This window comes from Magallana gigas, chromosome 8 (genome assembly GCF_963853765.1).
Source record: "Magallana gigas chromosome 8, xbMagGiga1.1, whole genome shotgun sequence".
NCBI lineage: Eukaryota > Metazoa > Mollusca > Bivalvia > Ostreida > Ostreidae > Magallana > Magallana gigas.
The window spans coordinates 985,053-1,005,849 of NC_088860.1; the positions used below are offsets into that span (position 1 = coordinate 985,053).

Sequence of the window (20,797 nt, forward strand, 5' to 3'; positions counted from 1 at the left end):
TCTGTGATAACATTACGAATCAATTTTGAACCCTAAAACCCAATAACTTCATAAAACATGGGTGACACATAATGGGCGTGTCTTTTATAGCATAACCGAAAAACGATATTGGCTGCGCCGCGTAGTACATAGCATGTGCTACATAAAAAAATAGTGGTTTTAAAATGTACTGTTTTAAAGTGTACAATTTTGAAGTAATATAAATATAAGTAATAAGGAATCATTCTTTGAATATTATCAATATGAGATGATAATTTCGTCCTAAGCGTGGTCAAATCTACCATAAAGCCCCTCGGGCTTCATTGGATTTGACCACGCCCCGACCGAAATTATCACCTCATAATACTCAAGTAAAGGCGATTCCAGCATTGAAGCGGTCGAGAAAAGATGTATTACATTACGAAAAAAATCGGTTTTACGGACTAAAGTACATTACTCTGGGTCACTGTTCTATATTTCAGAAACAGGTGAGCCATATATGTGTTACCTGTCCCATAACGTCCCGGCGACCAGCATTTCATTAACATTCATCTGCTCTTGTAAACGCTTTTAAATTGCTTTATGTGAATAGGCGATTTTTGAAAAAAAGTGTCCATTCTACGCTCTATATTGTCTTTATTAGTACAGGGTTTTATACAAAACAAGGGATGAATTATTGAAATAATTCATTTCATACTCGAACAGTTCCCTGTGTGATGGGATTACGGGTGGTTGGAGATGGGACTAGAGGTGTCTGGGGGGTGGGGGTGGTGTTATGTTTTTCTTGTTGGATGTGGGACGACGTACGAGTAGAGCTGATGTTATACTTGATACTTTGCCTGTGATTTGATGCGGACGGTACGGTTATTATGTCTGTCACCTCTGATGATCTTCAGAAAGCACTAGATGAATTCTATCTATATTGTTCCCAATGGAAACTAAATGTCAATGTTGAAAAAAACAAAGATATTAGTTTTTTTTTCAAAAGGCCCCAAGCCTAAAAATATTTTCTATTATAATACAATATTAACGTTAGTGAAATTGTGAGTGAATTCAATTTGGTTACTGTATTTTCCAGAAGTGGATCTTTTTGTAAAGCTAAAAAGCACTTAGTCGAGCAAGCACAGAAATCTATGTATGAATCTATGTATAGTATTATTTAAAAAAAAAAGAGACTTTTTAATCTACCCATAGAACAATAGTTCAGTTTGTTTGATAAAGTAGAAGTCCCGATATTGCTCTATGGTTGTGAAATGGGGTTACGAGAATATAGATATTATTGAAAAAATCCGTTTTAAATTTTTAAAATATGTTTTATGTTTGAAAAGTAGTACGCCATCTTCTATGGTGAATCAGGTCGTTATTCTTTATATGTCATTGTATATTCTCAAATGATTTCTGATTGGATAAAAATGATCCAAGGTCAAGACAATAAGATTGTGTTTACTGTTTATAAATATTTAGCAAATTAATATATGTATAATAATGACTGTGTAAATCCGTGGACTGATTTTATACGACATATCTTAGACTCTTGTGTCTTTTCTAATATCTGGACACAACAATGTACTGCAATATACACTGATAAGTGGATTTCTGCTGCCATCAAACAAAGATTGCAGGATCAGTTTATTCAGAAATGTGCAAATGATATAGATAATTCATATAAAGGTCAAATATATAAAATTTATAAACAAAATTTTGGATTTGAAAACTACTTCAGCATTCTTACTAAAAAAAATTTGGAAACCACGTATTAAATTCAGAAAAACAGATGACCGTTTACCACTTTAAACCAGTAGGTTGTGTGGAATCCCTGTAAATGACAGAAGTAGCACACTCTGTAATCGTGGTAAATTAGCGGACGAATTTCATTTTATTCACGAGTGCAAGTTCTACACAATCTTTGGTTTGAGAGAATAAATTAAATGAAATTGAATTGACAATAGTCGGATTTGCTTGTCCGATCTTTATCTACTTTACTTGATCCAGTACACAATCATTATTCTAACATATTGATTAAAAAAAAATTTCGTTGCTTCTTGTTGATTGTTCAAAGAGTAATAACTCGTACAGAAAAAGATGCAATTAAACTTTTCGAAAAAATCCTCCCAACATATTTTAACACTTCATTTACATTTTATAACATTTTACTCAGGGCCGTCCAGCAAGTTAATTGAGTTTGTTTATGTCAAAGTTACATACACCTGGTTGTAAATGAAGCCCAGTCCTTTGCAACCTCTCCTGAAACAACACGCATCAAAAATTCGTAAGAAAATAAAGTGAGAGTCATGGATTTTACTCATTGTTTTTGATCTCTTAAAAAAAATCTACCTCTGTCGGAAATACCCCACATTCAAAGAGGAATTCGGGAATTATTAAACCTCTTGTTGACGTGGACCAACTAAGAAATAGTTGTTGTGGACCAACTAGGAAATAGTGTTGTGGACCAACTAGGAAATAGTGTTGTGGACCAACTAGGAAATAGTGTTGTGGACCAACTAGGAAATAGTGTTGTGGACCAACTAGGAAATAGTGTTGTGGACCAACTAGGAAATAGTGTTGTGGACCAACTAGGAAATAGTGTTGTGGACCAACTAGGAAATAGTGTTGTGGACCAACTAGGAAATAGTGTTGTGGACCAACTAGGAAATACTGCTGTGATACCTTGATAACGAGCAGACAGACCATAAAACCTGTCCAGATAACTCTTAAAAGCTTACACTGTTTCCAAGTTCTTGAATTCATGACAACACAAACAATTATTATAAAAATCAACATTAATTTATTACTTATTAGCAATTAGCAAAACAAAACATATGAGCAACTGTAACAAAAATATGTAGCTGATTTTATAAACATCAGCCCAGCATGATGAACAACAGCTTTCGAGAATTCCCCAATGTAGCATGGCATTCTGGGAAGGCATTATTGTACAGACTGTTGTTTTCAAACAAAGGTTGGATTTCTGTCAGTATGTGATGTGTCAGTGTTGTGTTTCACAATGAGATCGTTCCCGGTGATGTGTCCACAGATCCACTGGTCCTGGGGGAGTTTATAGAATGCATACACCAGTAGATAAAAATAGTCCATATGTACACCACACAGGTGAATCAATGATTTATGAAAAAAATAAAACATTAAAAAATATTTAAATAATACTCATTGTACAAAACAACAACTAATCCCAAATTACCTTTTCGTGTTCTTTATGAAAAACTACCTTAAAATAAAAACATGCTGTACTGAATAGACATGCAATAGACCAAATAGTTATGTTCCTGTAATGCATAACAATTGTAATGTAATGCCATGCATATGTAATAGATAACAATCTAATGAGGGATATTTCTGTAATGTTTTACAATCATGTCATAGTCCTGTGCATTACTGAAATTCACTCATTTGAGTTACATTTTTGTGTGTTTAATATTTTCAAACTAAAAGACTAGCATGTGTAAGAAAACCTCTCAAATCATCAAAACAAGAAAAATATAAAGTTCATAGGTTACCAGAATACAGATTTGTTACAATTTTTAATGAAACAAAAAAATACAAACATCTCTCAACGACTTTCTTTCAAATGAAAGTTGAACTTCACAGAAATCATGAAACCACTTTCTCCCTTCATAATTAAATAGATTCTCATGTAGCACCAAAAACCTAAAATTAGAACATAAATCACCAAGACTGACTTGCTCAATTCACCTGACGCCCACACACACAAGCACTGGGATGATTATCAATATCATTTCATTAATGTGACCCTGGTTCACTGACCCTTCTCACTGTCCACTGTGTGGAGTAGCTGTCTACTCTATAATGCTGAACGCAACATAAGTATTGCTCACAAAAATATGGTATTAAAAAAAAAACAATTGGAAATAATATTTTTACCAAGAATTGGATTGAAACACCTGGAAGCATCAACTATGGTGTATGCTATACAAATCCAAACTTGTTAACAGCTGCAAGTTAAAAGATACAAGTCGAAACTTAGAATTATATATGGTAGGTTAAAGATCCATCCAGAGGATACTGTCTCCTTCATCCTTACGCAGGAAGAAAGTTAAAGCCCCATAGTTTTGGCAACTGATTTGGGAAAAAGAGTCTACAGTCTAAATAGCTTGTGCATCCTTTTTGTGTCAGGAAGGACTGGTTTAAATAAGAAGAGATATGGTGATAAAATGGCTGCACTATTTATCCAACACTTGGTGTCAGTACATCTCAAAAGATGAAACACTGGAGAAGGAATTCCCGGTTCATTCACTTCGGGGGAGGGGGTGTGGCCCGACCTTACATGACCTGATATCCCAGGAGGTTCCCCCACTCCCCAGAGGTTGTCTCAGCACCAGGAGAAGAAGGGTGCCCTGTGGGAGAAGCTCTGTGTGTACTGGTCACTGTCCGTCCGTACGCGACCTTCCTTTGTTCTCTCCACAGTGACCACCGGCATCTGAACCAGCTGGACTGGAGACTTGTTGTCCTTTAAGGCCTGGGTCAAGTTCAAAATCTACAACATGACATTGTATGTCAGTTAGAATCCGTCTCTCTTTATCCCTAATCATCTCCTTACATGTACTTTAATAATGAAAACAAGACCCTTATTTAATCTTTAACAAAAGGAGCTGCATTGACTAGGTCAAATGTAAACAACCTTCATACTATTTAAAGCTTTCATAAGGCACTATTTTGAGCTTGTCATTATCTGTTTAATCATTTCAATATGTGGGGATGTAATATTGTGGGTTGCTGGTACATTTACCTGCCCTCTCATGACCCCCATCTGCTTCGCAAACGTTCTTTTATCAAATCCCTTGTCAGTCTGAAATCAAAATGAAATAGATCTATAAATCCATAAAACTCGGTCTAACAATTGAAAGAGTCTATTGCTCTCTGAAACCAACAAATTTTGACATTCCCCCCCCCCCCACAAAAAAAAGATGATTGTGCCAAAAAGTGTAGACATCTGGATGAGAGAGTTGAGCAAGAATGCAGGTTATATAATCAAAATGACATGTAAAGGTCATGACCCTAAATTTTGAATTTCATTTAACTTAAAAAAAATCTGGATAAAAAACCACATTTGATATTCTCAATTAACTGCCTCTGTTTGTTAAAAAGGCAAACTAAGAAACAACGCTACAACAAAAGCCTGCATGGCAAAAGAATATTGTGTGGAACCGTATTAAAAGTTTGAGGAGCCAATTTTTGAAAATTGTCAATCTCTCAGTTTCATGAGGACATCATTTTGTGGATTTTCTAGTTTGATTAATGAATAAATACACTCGTTGAGAATGTAAGTTGGTGGCATAACACTCACAAAACCCACACAAGATTAGCGACCACAAATTCTAATGATACCACAATACACACTATGCATGACCTCTGACCTTGAACAATTCGTAGAGGTCATCACAGAGGTCCTGTACAAAGTTCATGTCCGACAGCTGAGGTAGAACCAGTTCTTTGATTTCGTCTGAGAAGGGAACCTTAGCTTGAGGTAACCAGGCCCAATGGTAGGGATCTGTCAACAGAAAAATCAGAAAAAATGTGGTGGTCTGTTAGTATAAAAATCAATTGCAAAATTACTAGTTCACTTTACATCAAACAGCTACAATTACAGCTTCAAACATGAAATGGAAGTTCTGAATTTTGATGAAAAAAAAAATACGAAGAGAAATAAAAACATTTTGCTATACTAACACGCCCTCCATTCATCTGGGTGTTTATAAGGAAAGGCAAGACCGTTGTCTATGGCAGCGACAGAAATGTCTGGGTTCTGTACCAAACTCCACTCACCCTCCTGAAACAAAAACAGAGTTTGTCTGATGTACAGTATTTGCAGGACCGTTGGTGAACACACAGCTCATCATCATGAATGTTACCTTAAATCATTAACATCGACAAGCACCAAGACATTATGCATTAATTTCTAGGCAATGACTACCAGCAACTGATTGTTTCTCAAACTTGCACATGCACATTTCAAGACGATACATCACAACATAGAGATTTCAGCCAATGTAAATATTTCAACTTAGCTATATCTTATGATATTAAAGTGCTGATTTTTGCACTGTACTGTATTTCATCATTCTCACACTGCATGTACATTTTGGATAAAGCCTGTACCTCGCTATCTCCTTTGGGAGTACTGGTGGCTGGTTCATACTTGATCAGCCAATTGTCATTTCCTCTGTCTACAAAAAAGATATATCAACATCACACTAAAATTGTCATTACTCTTAAATGAATATACACATGTATGAATTGGATTTAAGGTATATCACTCCTCATGTTTTGATTTCATTGCGCAGATGTTCATTATATTCTAAATGAATATGATTTTATTAATTTAAACCCCACAAGAAGATCATCATTTCATAATTACACAACATTCGTAAAGAAAATCCATTTGAATTCAAGAAACGAACAAGTTTTGGGGGGAACTATTTTCTCGTGCGGAAGGTTTTTTAGTCGAAAATGACAGAAACAAGCAATTTTATGAATTTTCAATATACTTTTCTTTTTATTATACTTTATTCATTATTCTCATTTTTAACATTTGATAGGTTTGTGACATGTTCTATAGGTTCTCTATGACTTGAACTAAACTAAATTTTGAGAGTATGATGGATGTTTAGCATAAAATCATGCAAATATATAGAAAATGTCTGAATTTTTTAAGCCAAATTTTGCAATAATTTTACCTTTGAAGCCATGTATCTAAAATTTGAAATCACTGACCCCCATGTTTTATTATGTCAAAATGATACTGAATACATATTTAGGCAAACTAGATTAATCTTCTAAAATTCTTGATATTCAAAATGTTTTTATTTCAAATCAAATTGTAACTATTATAAAAATTGTCTATTTTAAGTGCAAAAAGGTCATACAAACATTTATGCAGCTTCATGCAATTTTTTTTTTCGTAATCCCTCTATTCAGTGTGACCATTGTACATAATTAAAAACAACATTTTAAGAAAAGAATTTGCTTAATCAAAAATTCTGACAACAAATCCTAATCAGGCTGAAATCGCATTTTAGGTGCAAAAAGGTCAAATTCAATTGACCATAACTCAGAGGGATGTACACTGACCTTCCATTATCTTTGTATTATTTAAGTGTGTTTTGTCTACAGATTTCAATAGAATACTTCTCAAGAAATTCTTGATACAAGAACATTGAGGAGTGGGATACCTTAATTTCCAAAATTCTATAATTTCCCACAGCATGGTCAGGAAATAGACTTGTAACTCATGCTGACATAAATACAGGAGAATCTTGATCATTTGAACTTCAGGGGATCTTGATCAAATTTTTAGAGATCAAGAGTTCAAAAGATCAAAAGTTTAATGAAATACTGAATTTTTTATCATTATGTTTCATAAGTAAAAGATGCCAGAAGTTTATATACATGAAAGGATCGTCCAACACAGTTTTATTCATTTTTTAATCAGCTATCTGACTTCTATTCAACAAAACGAATCAATAAAGCTGTCGTTGCAGCAAAATTCTAATCACCACAGAAACAAGCAGCTATCCCAGCCAGAATTCAGGGATACCTGTATATGACCACTTACCTGTATTTCTAATTATGTAATCTAAAACGACTAGTCTCTCAAATAAATGCTGCAATTTGGTTGCCGTAGAAACAGGTAAATCTTCACTGTCAAACTTTCGTAACCAAAAGTCAGCATCTTTGTACCCGTTGACAAAAAGTTGAAAAGATCCGGTCTGTAGGAACATAAGCATTGATCAGAAAAAATAATCACTCATTGAAGTCATCTGAAAACTCAGAGCATTTGATTGGACGAGGTTTGCCTATACCTTAGGGGGTAATCCCAGTCGATGGAATTTCTTGCCCACAGCCGGCACCTTGGTCATAATACTGTGTTTGGTTCGGGACTTGGCTCGATCTATTGCACTATAGTTAAATGTGTCACTAGCTAATTTTACAACCTGGAAAAAAAACCACATGATAAAAGAATTACTGGGTATGTTGAGGAACATGGCATTAATTTCATGGATCATGCCTTTGTAATGTTTGACACTTGGAGTTTATAAGGATCTCATCAAGCTGGTAAATTAGAGCCTAAAAAATCAAGAAAATGTACAAGCCTATTGAAATCATAAAAGTCTATCGAAATCATGTGCACACGAGTCTATATAATCAAATACCCCCGGTAGAAATAATGCAGGCCTATTAAAAAATCATATAAGGCCAAAAAAAAAATTATTCTTGTTTCCTGTCGCCCGACTGACCCTATCTTTTACCCTCTGACCCTAAAAGTTTTTTTGTGATCATTGTGTGGTGATCGGTAACTTTGCCAGAATTTCCTCAGAAAGAGAAGTTAAGGTGCCCAGTCTTCTGAGTTCACAATCGTGTGAATTAACCTCAATGGCAAAAGAATAATAGCAAAATAATCTACAGACATTTTTAGAGCATAAATTAATCTTGTGGTTAATAACTTGCAACTATCTTATCTTCAGGGGTTATAAATACGGGTGATGCAACAATATATATACTGCGCATTGGAAATTACAAAAAATATGTTTATTTCTTTAAATCATGATATAACAGTTAGTTAATAACCTATTATTAGTTAATAACTTTGCAATAAATGTTAAAATTATCATAAAACTGTTTTCTTCATTGTCTTGAGAATTAAACAGATCTTCTACATAACGTACGGAAGTAAATGGGTCAAAGGGTTGGACTAATACCCCGAATACATGGATGTACATGAATATACACGGATGTACAGAGACTGATTTAATTAACATTGACATTAAAATACAATACAGACATATCTATCCAGAAAAGGATAAATACATTCATACACATGTAGATTAAATTTTGCAAATAATAGTAGTTTTTATTTATAATTTAAAAAAAAAATCTATTTTTTTCTTTGCCTGTTGTTTTCTATACATCACATGCATCAATAATACTAAGACCTTTGGAAATTTGAAGTCATCATTTACACACCATACATTGTAGATATACTTCTTTCTCATTATTACACACATGCTCCAAGTTTTCAAAAATAAAATATTTTTTAAAAATAAATTTTTTTTCCTACCTACCTACCCAATTTTTTGGGTCAGGTGACAGGAAACAGGAATATTTTTTTTTTTTGGCCAAAGTATTTTGTGAGCCTAAAGAAATTATGTTGCCAAGTAGAAATCATTTATAGAAATCATATGAGCCAATAGATAATATGTGCGTTCATTGAAATTATGTGAGCCTCTAGAAATCATGCGAGTCCAAAGAAATCATATGAGCCCGTGGAAATTATGTGAGCTTAAAGATATCATGTGAGCAAATACTAATCATGCGTGTCTATAGAAATCATTCGAGTCTAGAATATGTGACAGATGGATTGGCCTCTGTTACTGCATATGCTGAGATCATTAAATGGATATAGTGGTAATAAGTCACCCACAGGACAGACAGCTGTGGGGGTAACTGCAGTATAGTAGTTCATTGTTCAATATAATATCAATCTTTTAAACTAGCAGGATTTAAAAGGGAGAAAAAAGTTCATCCAAAAGATTATCATCATAATAAACTTTCTGTTAACTTTCAAAAGATTAATGATGTATATCTTCTAGTAGTTTATAGAATTTGGTTCTGCATTTCAGGGGTCATTGGATAAGATTGAATTGGGTAATATATATTTAACCGCAGTTTCTTTACTTTTGAATTGGGTACTGTATTTAGCTGCAGATTCCTTACTTTTGTATTGGGTACTATATTTAGCTGCAGTTTTCGGTCCACTAGGCTTGCTCCCGCCTCTGATAAGTATCCTTGATTTGGCACAAGACAACTTCTCCCAAAACAACACGGACAACACAACTTGTGCATCCACTTGGTCCATTTCGGGTTCAGCTTTCCATAGGGTTCCTCGTCCTTTGGTTTGAATACACCAATAATTTTCTGCAGGGAAAAACAGAAAAACATCAGTAATTAAACAATGCATCATACAGACTGGATGGTGGAAACATAGGGCACCTGCTGAACCGCGTTGTCTGTATCTCCTATTATTATACTTGTTACTACTTCTGTAATGACCTTCCATATCATTGGTATATTATTATCTCTAACGGTTCTCCTGGGAGCCAGTCTGATTTAATACGATCAAACCTTCCCTGGCTCCTTCATTACATTGATGGTCAGATGCTTCACTGTAACAACCAGAACAGAGGAGCTGGAGCAAGGGTTGATTTTAATCAGACTGATTGAGAATTTATATCCATTATAAAATAAATCCTGGGTAAAGTCGACAATTTCTACCTCCTTACAACAGAGACCCACTAGGGACAGATAAAATCCTCTGGCGCTGCGGCAGGCAGCCAGTCGATATTTACATTACTTAGAACAAGTCCCTCAGGATAAAATTGCATATTTTTACTTAACAAATTCAAAATTCATTTCTGAGCTATTCTGTGTACTGTTAAAATTTCATATCATATACATATAGAAATTCATCAAATGAATTTGTTAGTTTATCAAGATTCCATTTAATCTGCCTGTATTATAACAATCATTACACTTGTTTTGTTTCACTAACAATACATTACTTGACTGAAGAGTTGAATTTGTCCCTTCTGGGAACAGAAATAATCGGAATAAATTCACATGTTACAACACCTGACTTCATTAGTCTAGCAGGCAACTAGGACTCAAAAGTTCAGAGAGCAACAAACCACATCAAAACACCATCTGTTCCTAGAGAGGAATATTTGCTATAGTAAGCAAGACAGACTGCCGAGTGTCACGTTTTATTGAAATAAAATTGCTGAAAATACATCGACTTGAACTCTGGGTAAATACTTTTGCCTAATTCAGCACCTCTGGATGTTATTCTCTTAAAACGTTGGCCAGTGAGGGAAATGTCCAAGATTTTCATTTCACTTATGAGAAATCACTCACTGGTCATGCACTTAAATCAACACCTAGCAAGACTCGATATGTAGCTTAATAATGTTTTTCCTGTCATGGGGACACTGATAGTAAATAATAAGATATAGTCTATTAGACATTTGATTCTTGCTCCATTAAACTACCATATTTCTTTGGCAATATATGGCAAATTACTGTTAACATGTCTCATTATACAATGGCAGTGCATCAGTGATTTTTCTACAGCCAATTTAGGTCCGAATTTCGGACCTTTCCCCTTGCATGTATCATAGACCCCCCCCCCCCCCCCCCCAAATTTACCCTGTACTTTTTTCCCTCAAAGTTTTTGTTCAATTCCCTTCATACACAAAACAGAGAATTATTTGCGAGTTTAAAGAGTAAATGAGAAGAGCACTGAACAATATTATACAATATGCAAAATATGATATTGGCCCAAATTGTCCAAACATATTAAAAAGTTAAGTTACACACTGAAAAATTACAAATGATAATTTGAGAAAAATGATTGTCGAACGACATAGGAAAGTAACATTTGACTACTGACAGATATTAAAAACAATACTATTTAGTGAGATCTACATGTATGTTCATTCGGTAAAAAATGACTCCAGGATATTTATGGATCATGTGAAGATAAATGCCCAGACTGACATATCCCCTCAGTCAGAGAACTTACAGCGTCCCTATCTTTCACGAAGTAACAGCCACTCGTCCCTTTAGCACTCAGTTCTGGGCTCACTCCGGTCGCTATGGCCATCTCTATCTCCCATACTAGTTTCTGGAAGTCCGTGTCCCGGGGGAAGTTGTTCCCGTACAGGGTCTCATACTGAGAGCTGTCCGTGGGGCAGGCTGGTTGGTGGGGGGCGGGGTCATCTTTCTCCACGATCTGGATTTCGTCACTGTCTGTCATTCTCCCCTATGTTATATTTACACTTTCGTTAAACCGTACCTTTTAGACTGACATCTTTTAACAAGATTAAAAGGTCCTTGTACGTTCAGTCGATGGCCTGATACGTTATCAGAAGCAGAATTCACCAGAACACTATGTACATGTAACGTAATGTCGTTTACGTTACAACATGTGTGATTTTGTCAACTACGCACATCCACGAAATGTTAGCTGGACTGCCGAAGATGTTGTCTGATTGCGCGGGAAAACAGTGATGCTGCTCGTCTTCTACTTTCACTTTCACGATGCCACCGGGTATTTTTTTTGTTCGTTAGATGCCAGTATTTCCTTGTCGCGTGTTCTAAGGAATTTTCAAACTTGTACACTCATTGTCACGTGCAACATAACTACATTTAAATATTTCTAAATCGATAAACACAATTTTGGTTGTAAGATACGGGGATTTCCGGTACATCCTTGACCCATTTCCTGGTGAATCCGCACAGAAGATTTACACCCCTGCAAATGTTATTGTCATTTAAATTTTAGATCACGTGTTTTAATTTGACCCTTTCAGTTTCGCAGTAAAAATCGTCCCTCGTGTTCATAGTCTATTTCATAGAATCTAGGTACTTGTAGTCAAACATAAAAAAATTAGAGGTTTATTGATTTTAAACTTTATCTTCATTAACTGGTGGATAAAATGTGTTCTAGAAATAAATGTGACAATACAAAAAAAATAGTTTTTTTTCTGCTGTTGCAACAATTAAAATGTCTATTAGAGATCCCCCCTAAGGGTTTATTTTCGATCCGCACCTGACCTAATAATAGCATCAATAGTGAAACAGACTATACTATTTTATGCAGAATGTTCCTTGAAAATGGCTCGATTTACTAAGTTTTGATACAAAACAGACACCCATTATTTTTTTTAAAAACATGGTATTGCACACAACAAGCATCAAACATGGCTATGATTTTATTAAGCAACCCAATGTTTACATTTTCAACCACTCTACACGTGGCTGAACACGAACGATAACTCTGTTCTGAATATCATCGTTTAATTTAAATAACCGCTAGATGGTGAAATAAAACCTACATCCAACACGGTTTTCATGTTTTAACATAAATCAAAGTAGGATATGATATGAAAAACGACTATTACTTACGTATTTTTAGAATATTATCCGAACACATATACTTCCGCTCGAAAATTCAGAGGAACTGAACAAATCTTCGTGAAGTCTCGTGAACTTTCATTCGAGCACCTCTGGATTCATTATATACTTAGCAACGATAAAGAAAACATTCCGAACACATTCGCAGGGGTGATTTATCTGAACACAGCTTGTTTCCTTCCCTGGCGCTACTATCTCGACACGTTATTGACGTGGCTGTCAGTTTACATACAAAGGGAGGCTACTCTAATTACATGACCAAATCTCAAGGGATAGTCTCAAAACTCAAAATAAATGTTGCAATGATTTTAACACAGATATATACAATGAATAGCCACAAAATTAACTATATAAATATGCTGATAATTTGACAGAAAAAATGCCGAATTATTAATTATTTAATGTTGGAACAGTTACAATTTTTCTTTAATATGAACAAAAACAAACTGTTTAGGCCACAATTAAAAATATTTCAGTTTGTCCAAACCCGACCCATGATGACTGGGTGTGGGTAGGTAGGTAGGAAAATTCTTTTTTCTTCTTCAGAATTTGCATGAAGATATTGTAACACTGAGTACGGTATATCTTTTTCACTATCATACCTTTGTAGAGACAATCAAAAGCCATGAATTTAAGACCTGTATATACATGTATTAGTCTATTATACTGAATTAAATCATTCAACAATAAATTGGGTTTTTAGCACAGGGGCTCGTCACGAAGTTTTTCCAACCTTTTATATCTACCACCTCTATACAATAAAATATACAAGGGAGGAATCAAAACTCGAAAAAATCGCTACCTCCCGATTTCGGTCGCCTCGTATTAATTCTTCTCGGACGTTAAACCCTGCACTCTAGGTATCATTAGATCGGGAAAGGACCATAGTTTTTAGGAATACCAGCAAAATTTAAACATCGGCAACAATTTTAGAAGTTGTCACGCATTTTCTTCCAGTTTACTCTCCGGTGACACTTTCTTCGAACATATGTCGCGCTCTCATTGGTCAATTCAATATTGCTCAAGATAACTCGTACGCGGACTTGTATTTTAGAGGGAGGTAGCGATTTTTTTCGAGTTTTGATTCCTCCCTTGTGTATTTTATTGTATAGAGGTGGTAGATATAAAAGGTTGAGAAAAAAAACTTCGTGACGAGCCCCTGTGAGCGGACACGAAAAATATCCGAAAAAAAAAAATTCTTCCAAAAAACGGCAAAAAAAGAATTTGAGTCGGCGGGTTTTTTTCGGGTCGGTCGCGTTTGGGCAAACATACAATCTTTTTATTTTGGCCTTAAGTCTCAAACATTAATAAAAAATTTCTGCATCCTGAATGAAATAAACTGGAAAGAGCCTATGTCACAATAACATAAAACATATGTCATTATGATACCTCTCCTGATCGGAGTGAGGAAGAAGGATGAGATCCAAAAACACACGTCAGCTACCCTCCCCCTTTTTTTTACTTGACTTCTCAATGCTTTTTAATAAAAACAAGAATGGAAACTAATATGTAGTAATTGCCTAAAGTTCGACCATTTTTTTTATAACGATTCACCCATTATCATTTCTATACAGAATAATAGAGAATTTAGTAAGTGTAATTGTGACATGTCTATTTTAAAATGGATTGGGTGGACGGGCCTTATCTCAATAGAAGGTACTATGAAGACACTGAGTAAATAGATCAAACAAAACTTGTTTACATATCCTGCGACACTGTTTATCAGCAAACTCTCACCAGTTGAGGGAATTATATAAATTTTAACGATCAGAAAACCTCTGATTTTTAAAATACAACTTCAATACAAATAATGTTCTCACTAGAGTAGTATAAATGTAAGAAAATGGTAGATTATTGTCATGTCAAACACACTTCGATATTATGTCACATAAATACAGTTTTACACGTATAATAATTTCATTATTCATTGAGAATTGACAGTTCATTATTCAAGAAATATATAACAATGTTTAGATATATTTAGATCCACTTTACAGTATGTTACTGTCTATTTCTTACATACAGAAATTGATTGTAATTTTTATATGCATGTAAAGACACAAATCTATGTAATTCAAAGCATGACCGACCTATGTGTAGGCGTAACAATAATAGTGTTCTTCTAATTTTCTGTTCAAAAACTATTATAAATGCATTGTTTAGCTTTCAAAATGCCACCTTTAATTCAGATAGCTATAGTTAATAATTTTCACATTGTTCATAAATGTCTTCTTTATACTTTTGCTGCTTATTTTGCATGGATTATATCTGGATCGATCAATTGAAAACTAAAGCAAACTCCATGGATTTCATGGCTTCCAAGTAGGTCGAGTAACCATAGCAACCTTCACATCAATGGAAAAATTGGCTGCTTCTTCTGTTTAATTTTTTAATTGACAAAAATAATATTTTACCTACCGGTACTTTTACTTACTCTTTATGGATTATTGATAAAATGATTCAAATGTAGATGTATATATAAACAATCAAATATGCCTGCTTTCATGCTTCTTTCTGACCATGGAGGAAGCTACCATTGCAAACAAATTTACATAACTTGCTATAATAACAAGAAATATTTTTTCTGTCGGGGTTGGTCACATGATCAAATCCTGTAGACTTAAACCCTGTCATCTTTTATGTGATTGGTTTCAAACAGAGCACACGGAGCCAACGAGAATCTGGTGCAATTCATAACAAGACTAAGAGATGCAAAATAAAACTAGAGCAAAGCTCGTTGCAAAGCAACGAGTGGGTCTTCCGTTAATGTGGGAAGTAAAGGTGGAAGTTCCTGTAAGAAGTGGAGCTCTTAAACCAATAACAAGAGTAACTAAAAGAAAAAGATGGAAAAAATCGAATTATTCCTGGTACGACTTAACAAAATCGGAATGATTTTAAGTACGAATTAACAAAAACCTATTCGATTTCAAGAACGACTTAACAAAAAAAAATCCGAATGTGTTCAAGTACGACTTAGCAAATAATTTTTAGGTACAAGTTAATTTAACCAAGAACTTGATACTAATTTCTTAACCAAAAACGCGGAATCAAAATTTCCGGAAAAACCAATTTTTAAAGCCAAATATCTCTGTAATGCATCGTCCGATTTTTAAACGGTTTTCAGTGTTAGATTCAGCTTAAAAAGCACTACAAAACACATATTCGTTTTTGATTCGATCAAAAAATTCAATTTTTTGAAAAATTAAAATCACTTCCGGTTTCTACCGGAAGTGACAAAATAATCTTTTTTGTAAAAATGCCATAAGTAAATCAGCAGATTTACAATCACAGAAAATTTCAAGTCTTTATAAACAGCCGTTTACGAGAAAAGTCCTGGACAAAATCACTTTTTGAAAATTTTTAAAATGACGTAATTAGAAAACGGAAGTGACTTAATGATTGAAAATTTAATAGCTCCAAGGGACAAGTATTTAACATAATCCCTGAAAATTTCTTGCAAATCGGTTGAATAGTTTTTGAGATATAAAGCAAAAAAGAAGTCAGAAGGAAAAACAAGAAGAATAATAATAATAAAACTAGACTCTTGTTGCTATAGCAACAAAAAGGTCTTCCGTTCCTCATGTATTAATCTGCACAAAAAATCCAGTTATCGTGTAAACAGAAAATGGATACATGTACATTTTGTCTTTCCTCAAAGTTTGGATGTTCAAGTTTTCGTTAGTTATAATATCTCGTTGAAAAAAGGTTTTTATCTAGGTACCGGAAACGAACAAACGGAAGTGATTAAGAAAACGGAAAGTAGATGTGTTAGTTCATTTACCTACGTACGTTACTGTTCATCACATTGAGTAAAATGTTTTTAAAAAAGTTAAAAGTTTTAAAAAAAGTTCTATTGCTTTTGAACATTTCAAGTATTAACCGGAAGTGACATAGGACCCAATGAAACCCGTTAAACACATGTTCAATCAATGTCCATTATCTATATTAGTCTTGATCTATCACAGTTTCTTGTGGGTACTTTGTTTTTAAAAAAGAAGGCTACCTGAGATATTTGAGATGTCTCATCCGGAAGTAGATCTTTTTTTTACCATGTGTAGATGACTTTTTGTATCTCTATAGCTAAAATGTTACTTCAATGCTAAATAACCAAAATATTTTTAAAAATATCAAAATTGGGTGTACTTCCTGTGACGACCGGAAGTTACGCCGGATGAAACAAAATAGTGTTAACACATGTACATACATAGGTTTATCATCCCACAAAATTTGGTTGTTCAAGTCGTTACTGTTTTTGAGATCTCGTCGAAATCAGGTTTTTGGTCTCTGGACAGGAAACGGGCAAACGGAAGTGTTCAATGTAAATTGTATTCAATATTTCTTGTATACTTGCCTTTTGTACATTATTTTTCATTTATCTAACTAAAATATATCAAAGGAAAACAGTTAAACTGATAAACAGCTCTATTTTTTAAACTCTTCCGGTATGGACCGGAAGTGACGGAAGACAAAATGAAACCGGTTAAACACATCCTCAATCAAATGTCTATCATCCATGAAAGTTTCGTGTCTTGATCGCTGATAGTTTCTGAGATATCGCGGGTACAAAATGTGTTTCAAAAAAGCTACCTGAGATAATTGAGATATCTCACCGGAAGTAGAAATTTTTTGTTGATGTTACATCGCAGAGATTTCCTATGTATATATTTATTCTTATATATTTATTCTATTGACAAAAAATTTGATGCGTAAAAAAAATTATTTTTTAAGTGCTTCCGGTGACGACCGGAAGTTATGACGAACAAAACAAAAGTGTTTAAACACATCTACAGCTATAGGTCTATCATCCCACAAAGTTTGAATGTTTAAGTCTTTACCGTTTTTTAGATCTCGAGGTGACAAGCTTTTTGTCGCGGGACAGGAAACGGACGACTGGAAGTGAATTTAGAACATTTTTAATTAAAATCCTCTAGATGTTTTTATTTTCTGTCATTCCTGAAAATTTTAAAAAAATCCATCAAGACATCTCTGAGAAATTCACGAGAGAAAAAGGGGAAAAAAAAAATAATAATAATAATAAGAAAGAAAGAAAAAACCTAACAATCACTATAAGGTCTTCCGTTGGAAACGGAAGACCTTAAAAAAACAATAGAATAACAAGAGGGTCTTCCGTTGAAAACGGAAGACCCTAATAATTTGGCTGTGGCCATCACAATTATTTTAGTGATTGAAAAAGACGTAAAAATTCTTCAGCAAGATGCTGCCACATCTTGATCTACAATCAATCATTATTGATATCAATACAATTGCACATGCTTATTTTACCAACTGTTCATCAAACAACCAAGTTTACATGTATGCTCACAACAAGAGTGATTTTCCCGTCTTCTCCACATTTTATTTAAATCACAAGTTTTTAAGCTGCAGATTATACATACGCTTGTAATTGCCAATACTGTACTGAATTTTAAATTTTTTAAAATTTGAATCTATAAATAATGCAACTTTGTCAGTTGTTTTTATTTATCTGAATCAATTTTATAAAAGACGCAGTGATGATATTCAACGATCTTCTACAAGTTTTAGAGATGTCATTTACATATACACATGTAATTCATTGCCAATTCATTTATCAAATTTTAATTCTGAACCTTAACATAATCTAACTTTGTCGTTTGTTATTAATCTGAACCGATATCAAAGATGCAGTGATGCCATTCAATAATCTTCAACTGGATAAACATCCTTGGTTCACAAGCACTTCACAGGAATTTACCTGGTAGGTATTCTAACCCAACAACCCCTGGGCCCTGAATCCCCAGTCAGGTGCTCTTGTTATATGAACTGAGCATTTGAGAAGCAGGGATTCATCTGATGACTCTGTCATAGTACACCACAACAAGTTTAGTACTGTGTATTTGGCTGGAGGGTTACAAAAATGACTTGGCTAAGGATGTGTGATAAAAAAAAAAATTAAAACAAATGAACCACTGTATCAACTATCAAGTAATGAATACACACTCAGTAAAAAAAAAATTTGGGCTCAGCCTGGTAAAATTGTTATTCAAGTCACCATTAAAGCCAAAAAATGTAGTGGAAGGCAAGAGCAACCACCAAATTATTTTCTGCAAATATTCACATGGTCATGACTAAGGTCATCAAAGAATGAACAAAGGACAGAAATCATAAACTAGAGTTACCGGTGTAGTACCAGGTAGACATTTTCAGTTGATGACTTTTAAAAATTTGTTATAATGATCCAGTATAGCATACACTGATTACACTCATTGACCATGGGCAAACTTTATGAATTTTTCTCTTTCCCATGAATTACATGCTCTCTTCCAATTACCTCCATCTCACTTTCCTTCAGAAAATTTCCTCCAGGGCATTAATTCTAGTAAACTGCATTTAAACAAAAAACCTTATTTTCAAAGCATATAACAGTCATCATTTTCATACCTACAAAAGCTAAAGAGGGTCATTTTATGATTGGTGGATTCAGAATAAGATGTACCGGTATTCCTTAAAACGAGAATTGTCCCATGGTCAGAACGCATTATTGAGAGCAACAAGACTTATTTAAACTGTGGCTGTCAGATGACTACTATATAATTCCTGTTTAATTGTGGTCCATTTTTATATACATGTACCAGTAAACCCATATGGACCATATGTTTTGTATAAATGACAATTTTAGTGAAATTGCAAAGGGAAAGAAGAAATATTGATGAACCAGACTGTGATTCAAACCTACGTCCCCTGAATCTGTCAGTACGTGCTCTTGCAACTAAGCTATCTAGCAAATCTTAGCAAACCAGTCTAACCATCACATTCCTTTCTCTTTAATGATCTTGGCCCTTACAGATCATCATCCTACATTTCTTCACCTGACAGGTGTTCATCTGTCAGTTTCAGGGGGTGGTAACATTACATAATATACAGGAAGAGATGACGGACCAGATCAAGATTCATACCACTGCTTCCCTGATTCTCTAGTCAGATGCTCTACCAAATGAGCTATCTGGCACCGGCTAATATACTGACTGATCAACATTTTGTCCCCAAGTGTTTAGTAAAAGTATTTGGTTAAATATCAATTTTTCTCTGATCAGGTGTACTACCTGTCAGTTTATTTAACAACTAATTTCAGAACTGATAATGCAAGCATTTTTACCTATGATTCATCAAACATTTGGTTAAAGATATTTCAATTTTTTAAATCTTATCAATCTAGGTAATGATTATTCACAAAAAAGCTATCAAGACAGGAATTATACTATATATCTGTACTATAATCACTATTACCTTTTCATGGTCTTTTACGAAATAGCTCCCACTGGAGCCCTGATAGATTCTCTCGGGTAAAAACCCCTCCTCTATAGCTTCTTCAGCTTTTCGTATTATCTCTTGAAAAGCAGGATCATCGGGAAAATTGTTGTCAAACTGTCCGTATTCCTGTTCCACCCGTGGGGCCAACAGAGGCGAGTTTTCCTCGTTACCCCGCCCCGTTCGAGTTGGAGATCGCGGTAGATATTCGGATCTGTTGAGATTCGGAGCAAATGTTACGTCTGGTGGTGGGGCATTAGACATGTTTGATTTTTTGAAAAACGACGTGTTTTGTGATCAGTGGCCATCAATCTATAAATAGATTTGTATCACATGTTCAAGTTTCACTCTCTCGGCATTACGTCACTCTTTTGTTTAAAACCGCTCACTCGTATTTAAAAAAGAAATACTGTAAAACAAAGTACAATCGAAATTAAAATTGAATAAATTTGTAGTTGAATTTTTAGTTTACAAATAGATACACTAATAACGAATACATTAAAAAGTACGAAGATATTAGTAGACT

The 20,797-nt window shown here is 34.4% G+C and overlaps 1 protein-coding gene across 2 annotated transcripts; it reads right to left on the reverse strand.

Annotated features, from left to right (window-relative positions):
- Positions 1-2,737: 2,737 nt before the first annotated feature.
- LOC105322651 (phosphatidylinositol 4-kinase type 2-alpha) lies at positions 2,738-20,605 on the reverse strand. 2 transcript variants are annotated; one of them, XM_011421494.4, is made up of 9 exons: positions 20,251-20,605; positions 9,727-9,927; positions 7,815-7,946; positions 7,568-7,721; positions 6,112-6,179; positions 5,683-5,782; positions 5,370-5,503; positions 4,742-4,801; positions 2,738-4,489 (listed from the first exon to the last, which is right to left on the reverse strand). In XM_011421494.4, exons 1-9 carry the CDS (start codon positions 20,533-20,535, stop codon positions 4,325-4,327), a joined length of 1,299 nt encoding a protein of 432 aa, XP_011419796.1. In that variant the 5' UTR covers positions 20,536-20,605; the 3' UTR covers positions 2,738-4,324. The 2 variants fall into 2 exon arrangements, with proteins under 2 accessions (XP_011419796.1, XP_011419797.3); XM_011421495.4 differs by lacking the exon at positions 20,251-20,605 and adding an exon at positions 11,591-12,312.
- Between the last annotated feature and the right edge of the window lie 192 nt (positions 20,606-20,797).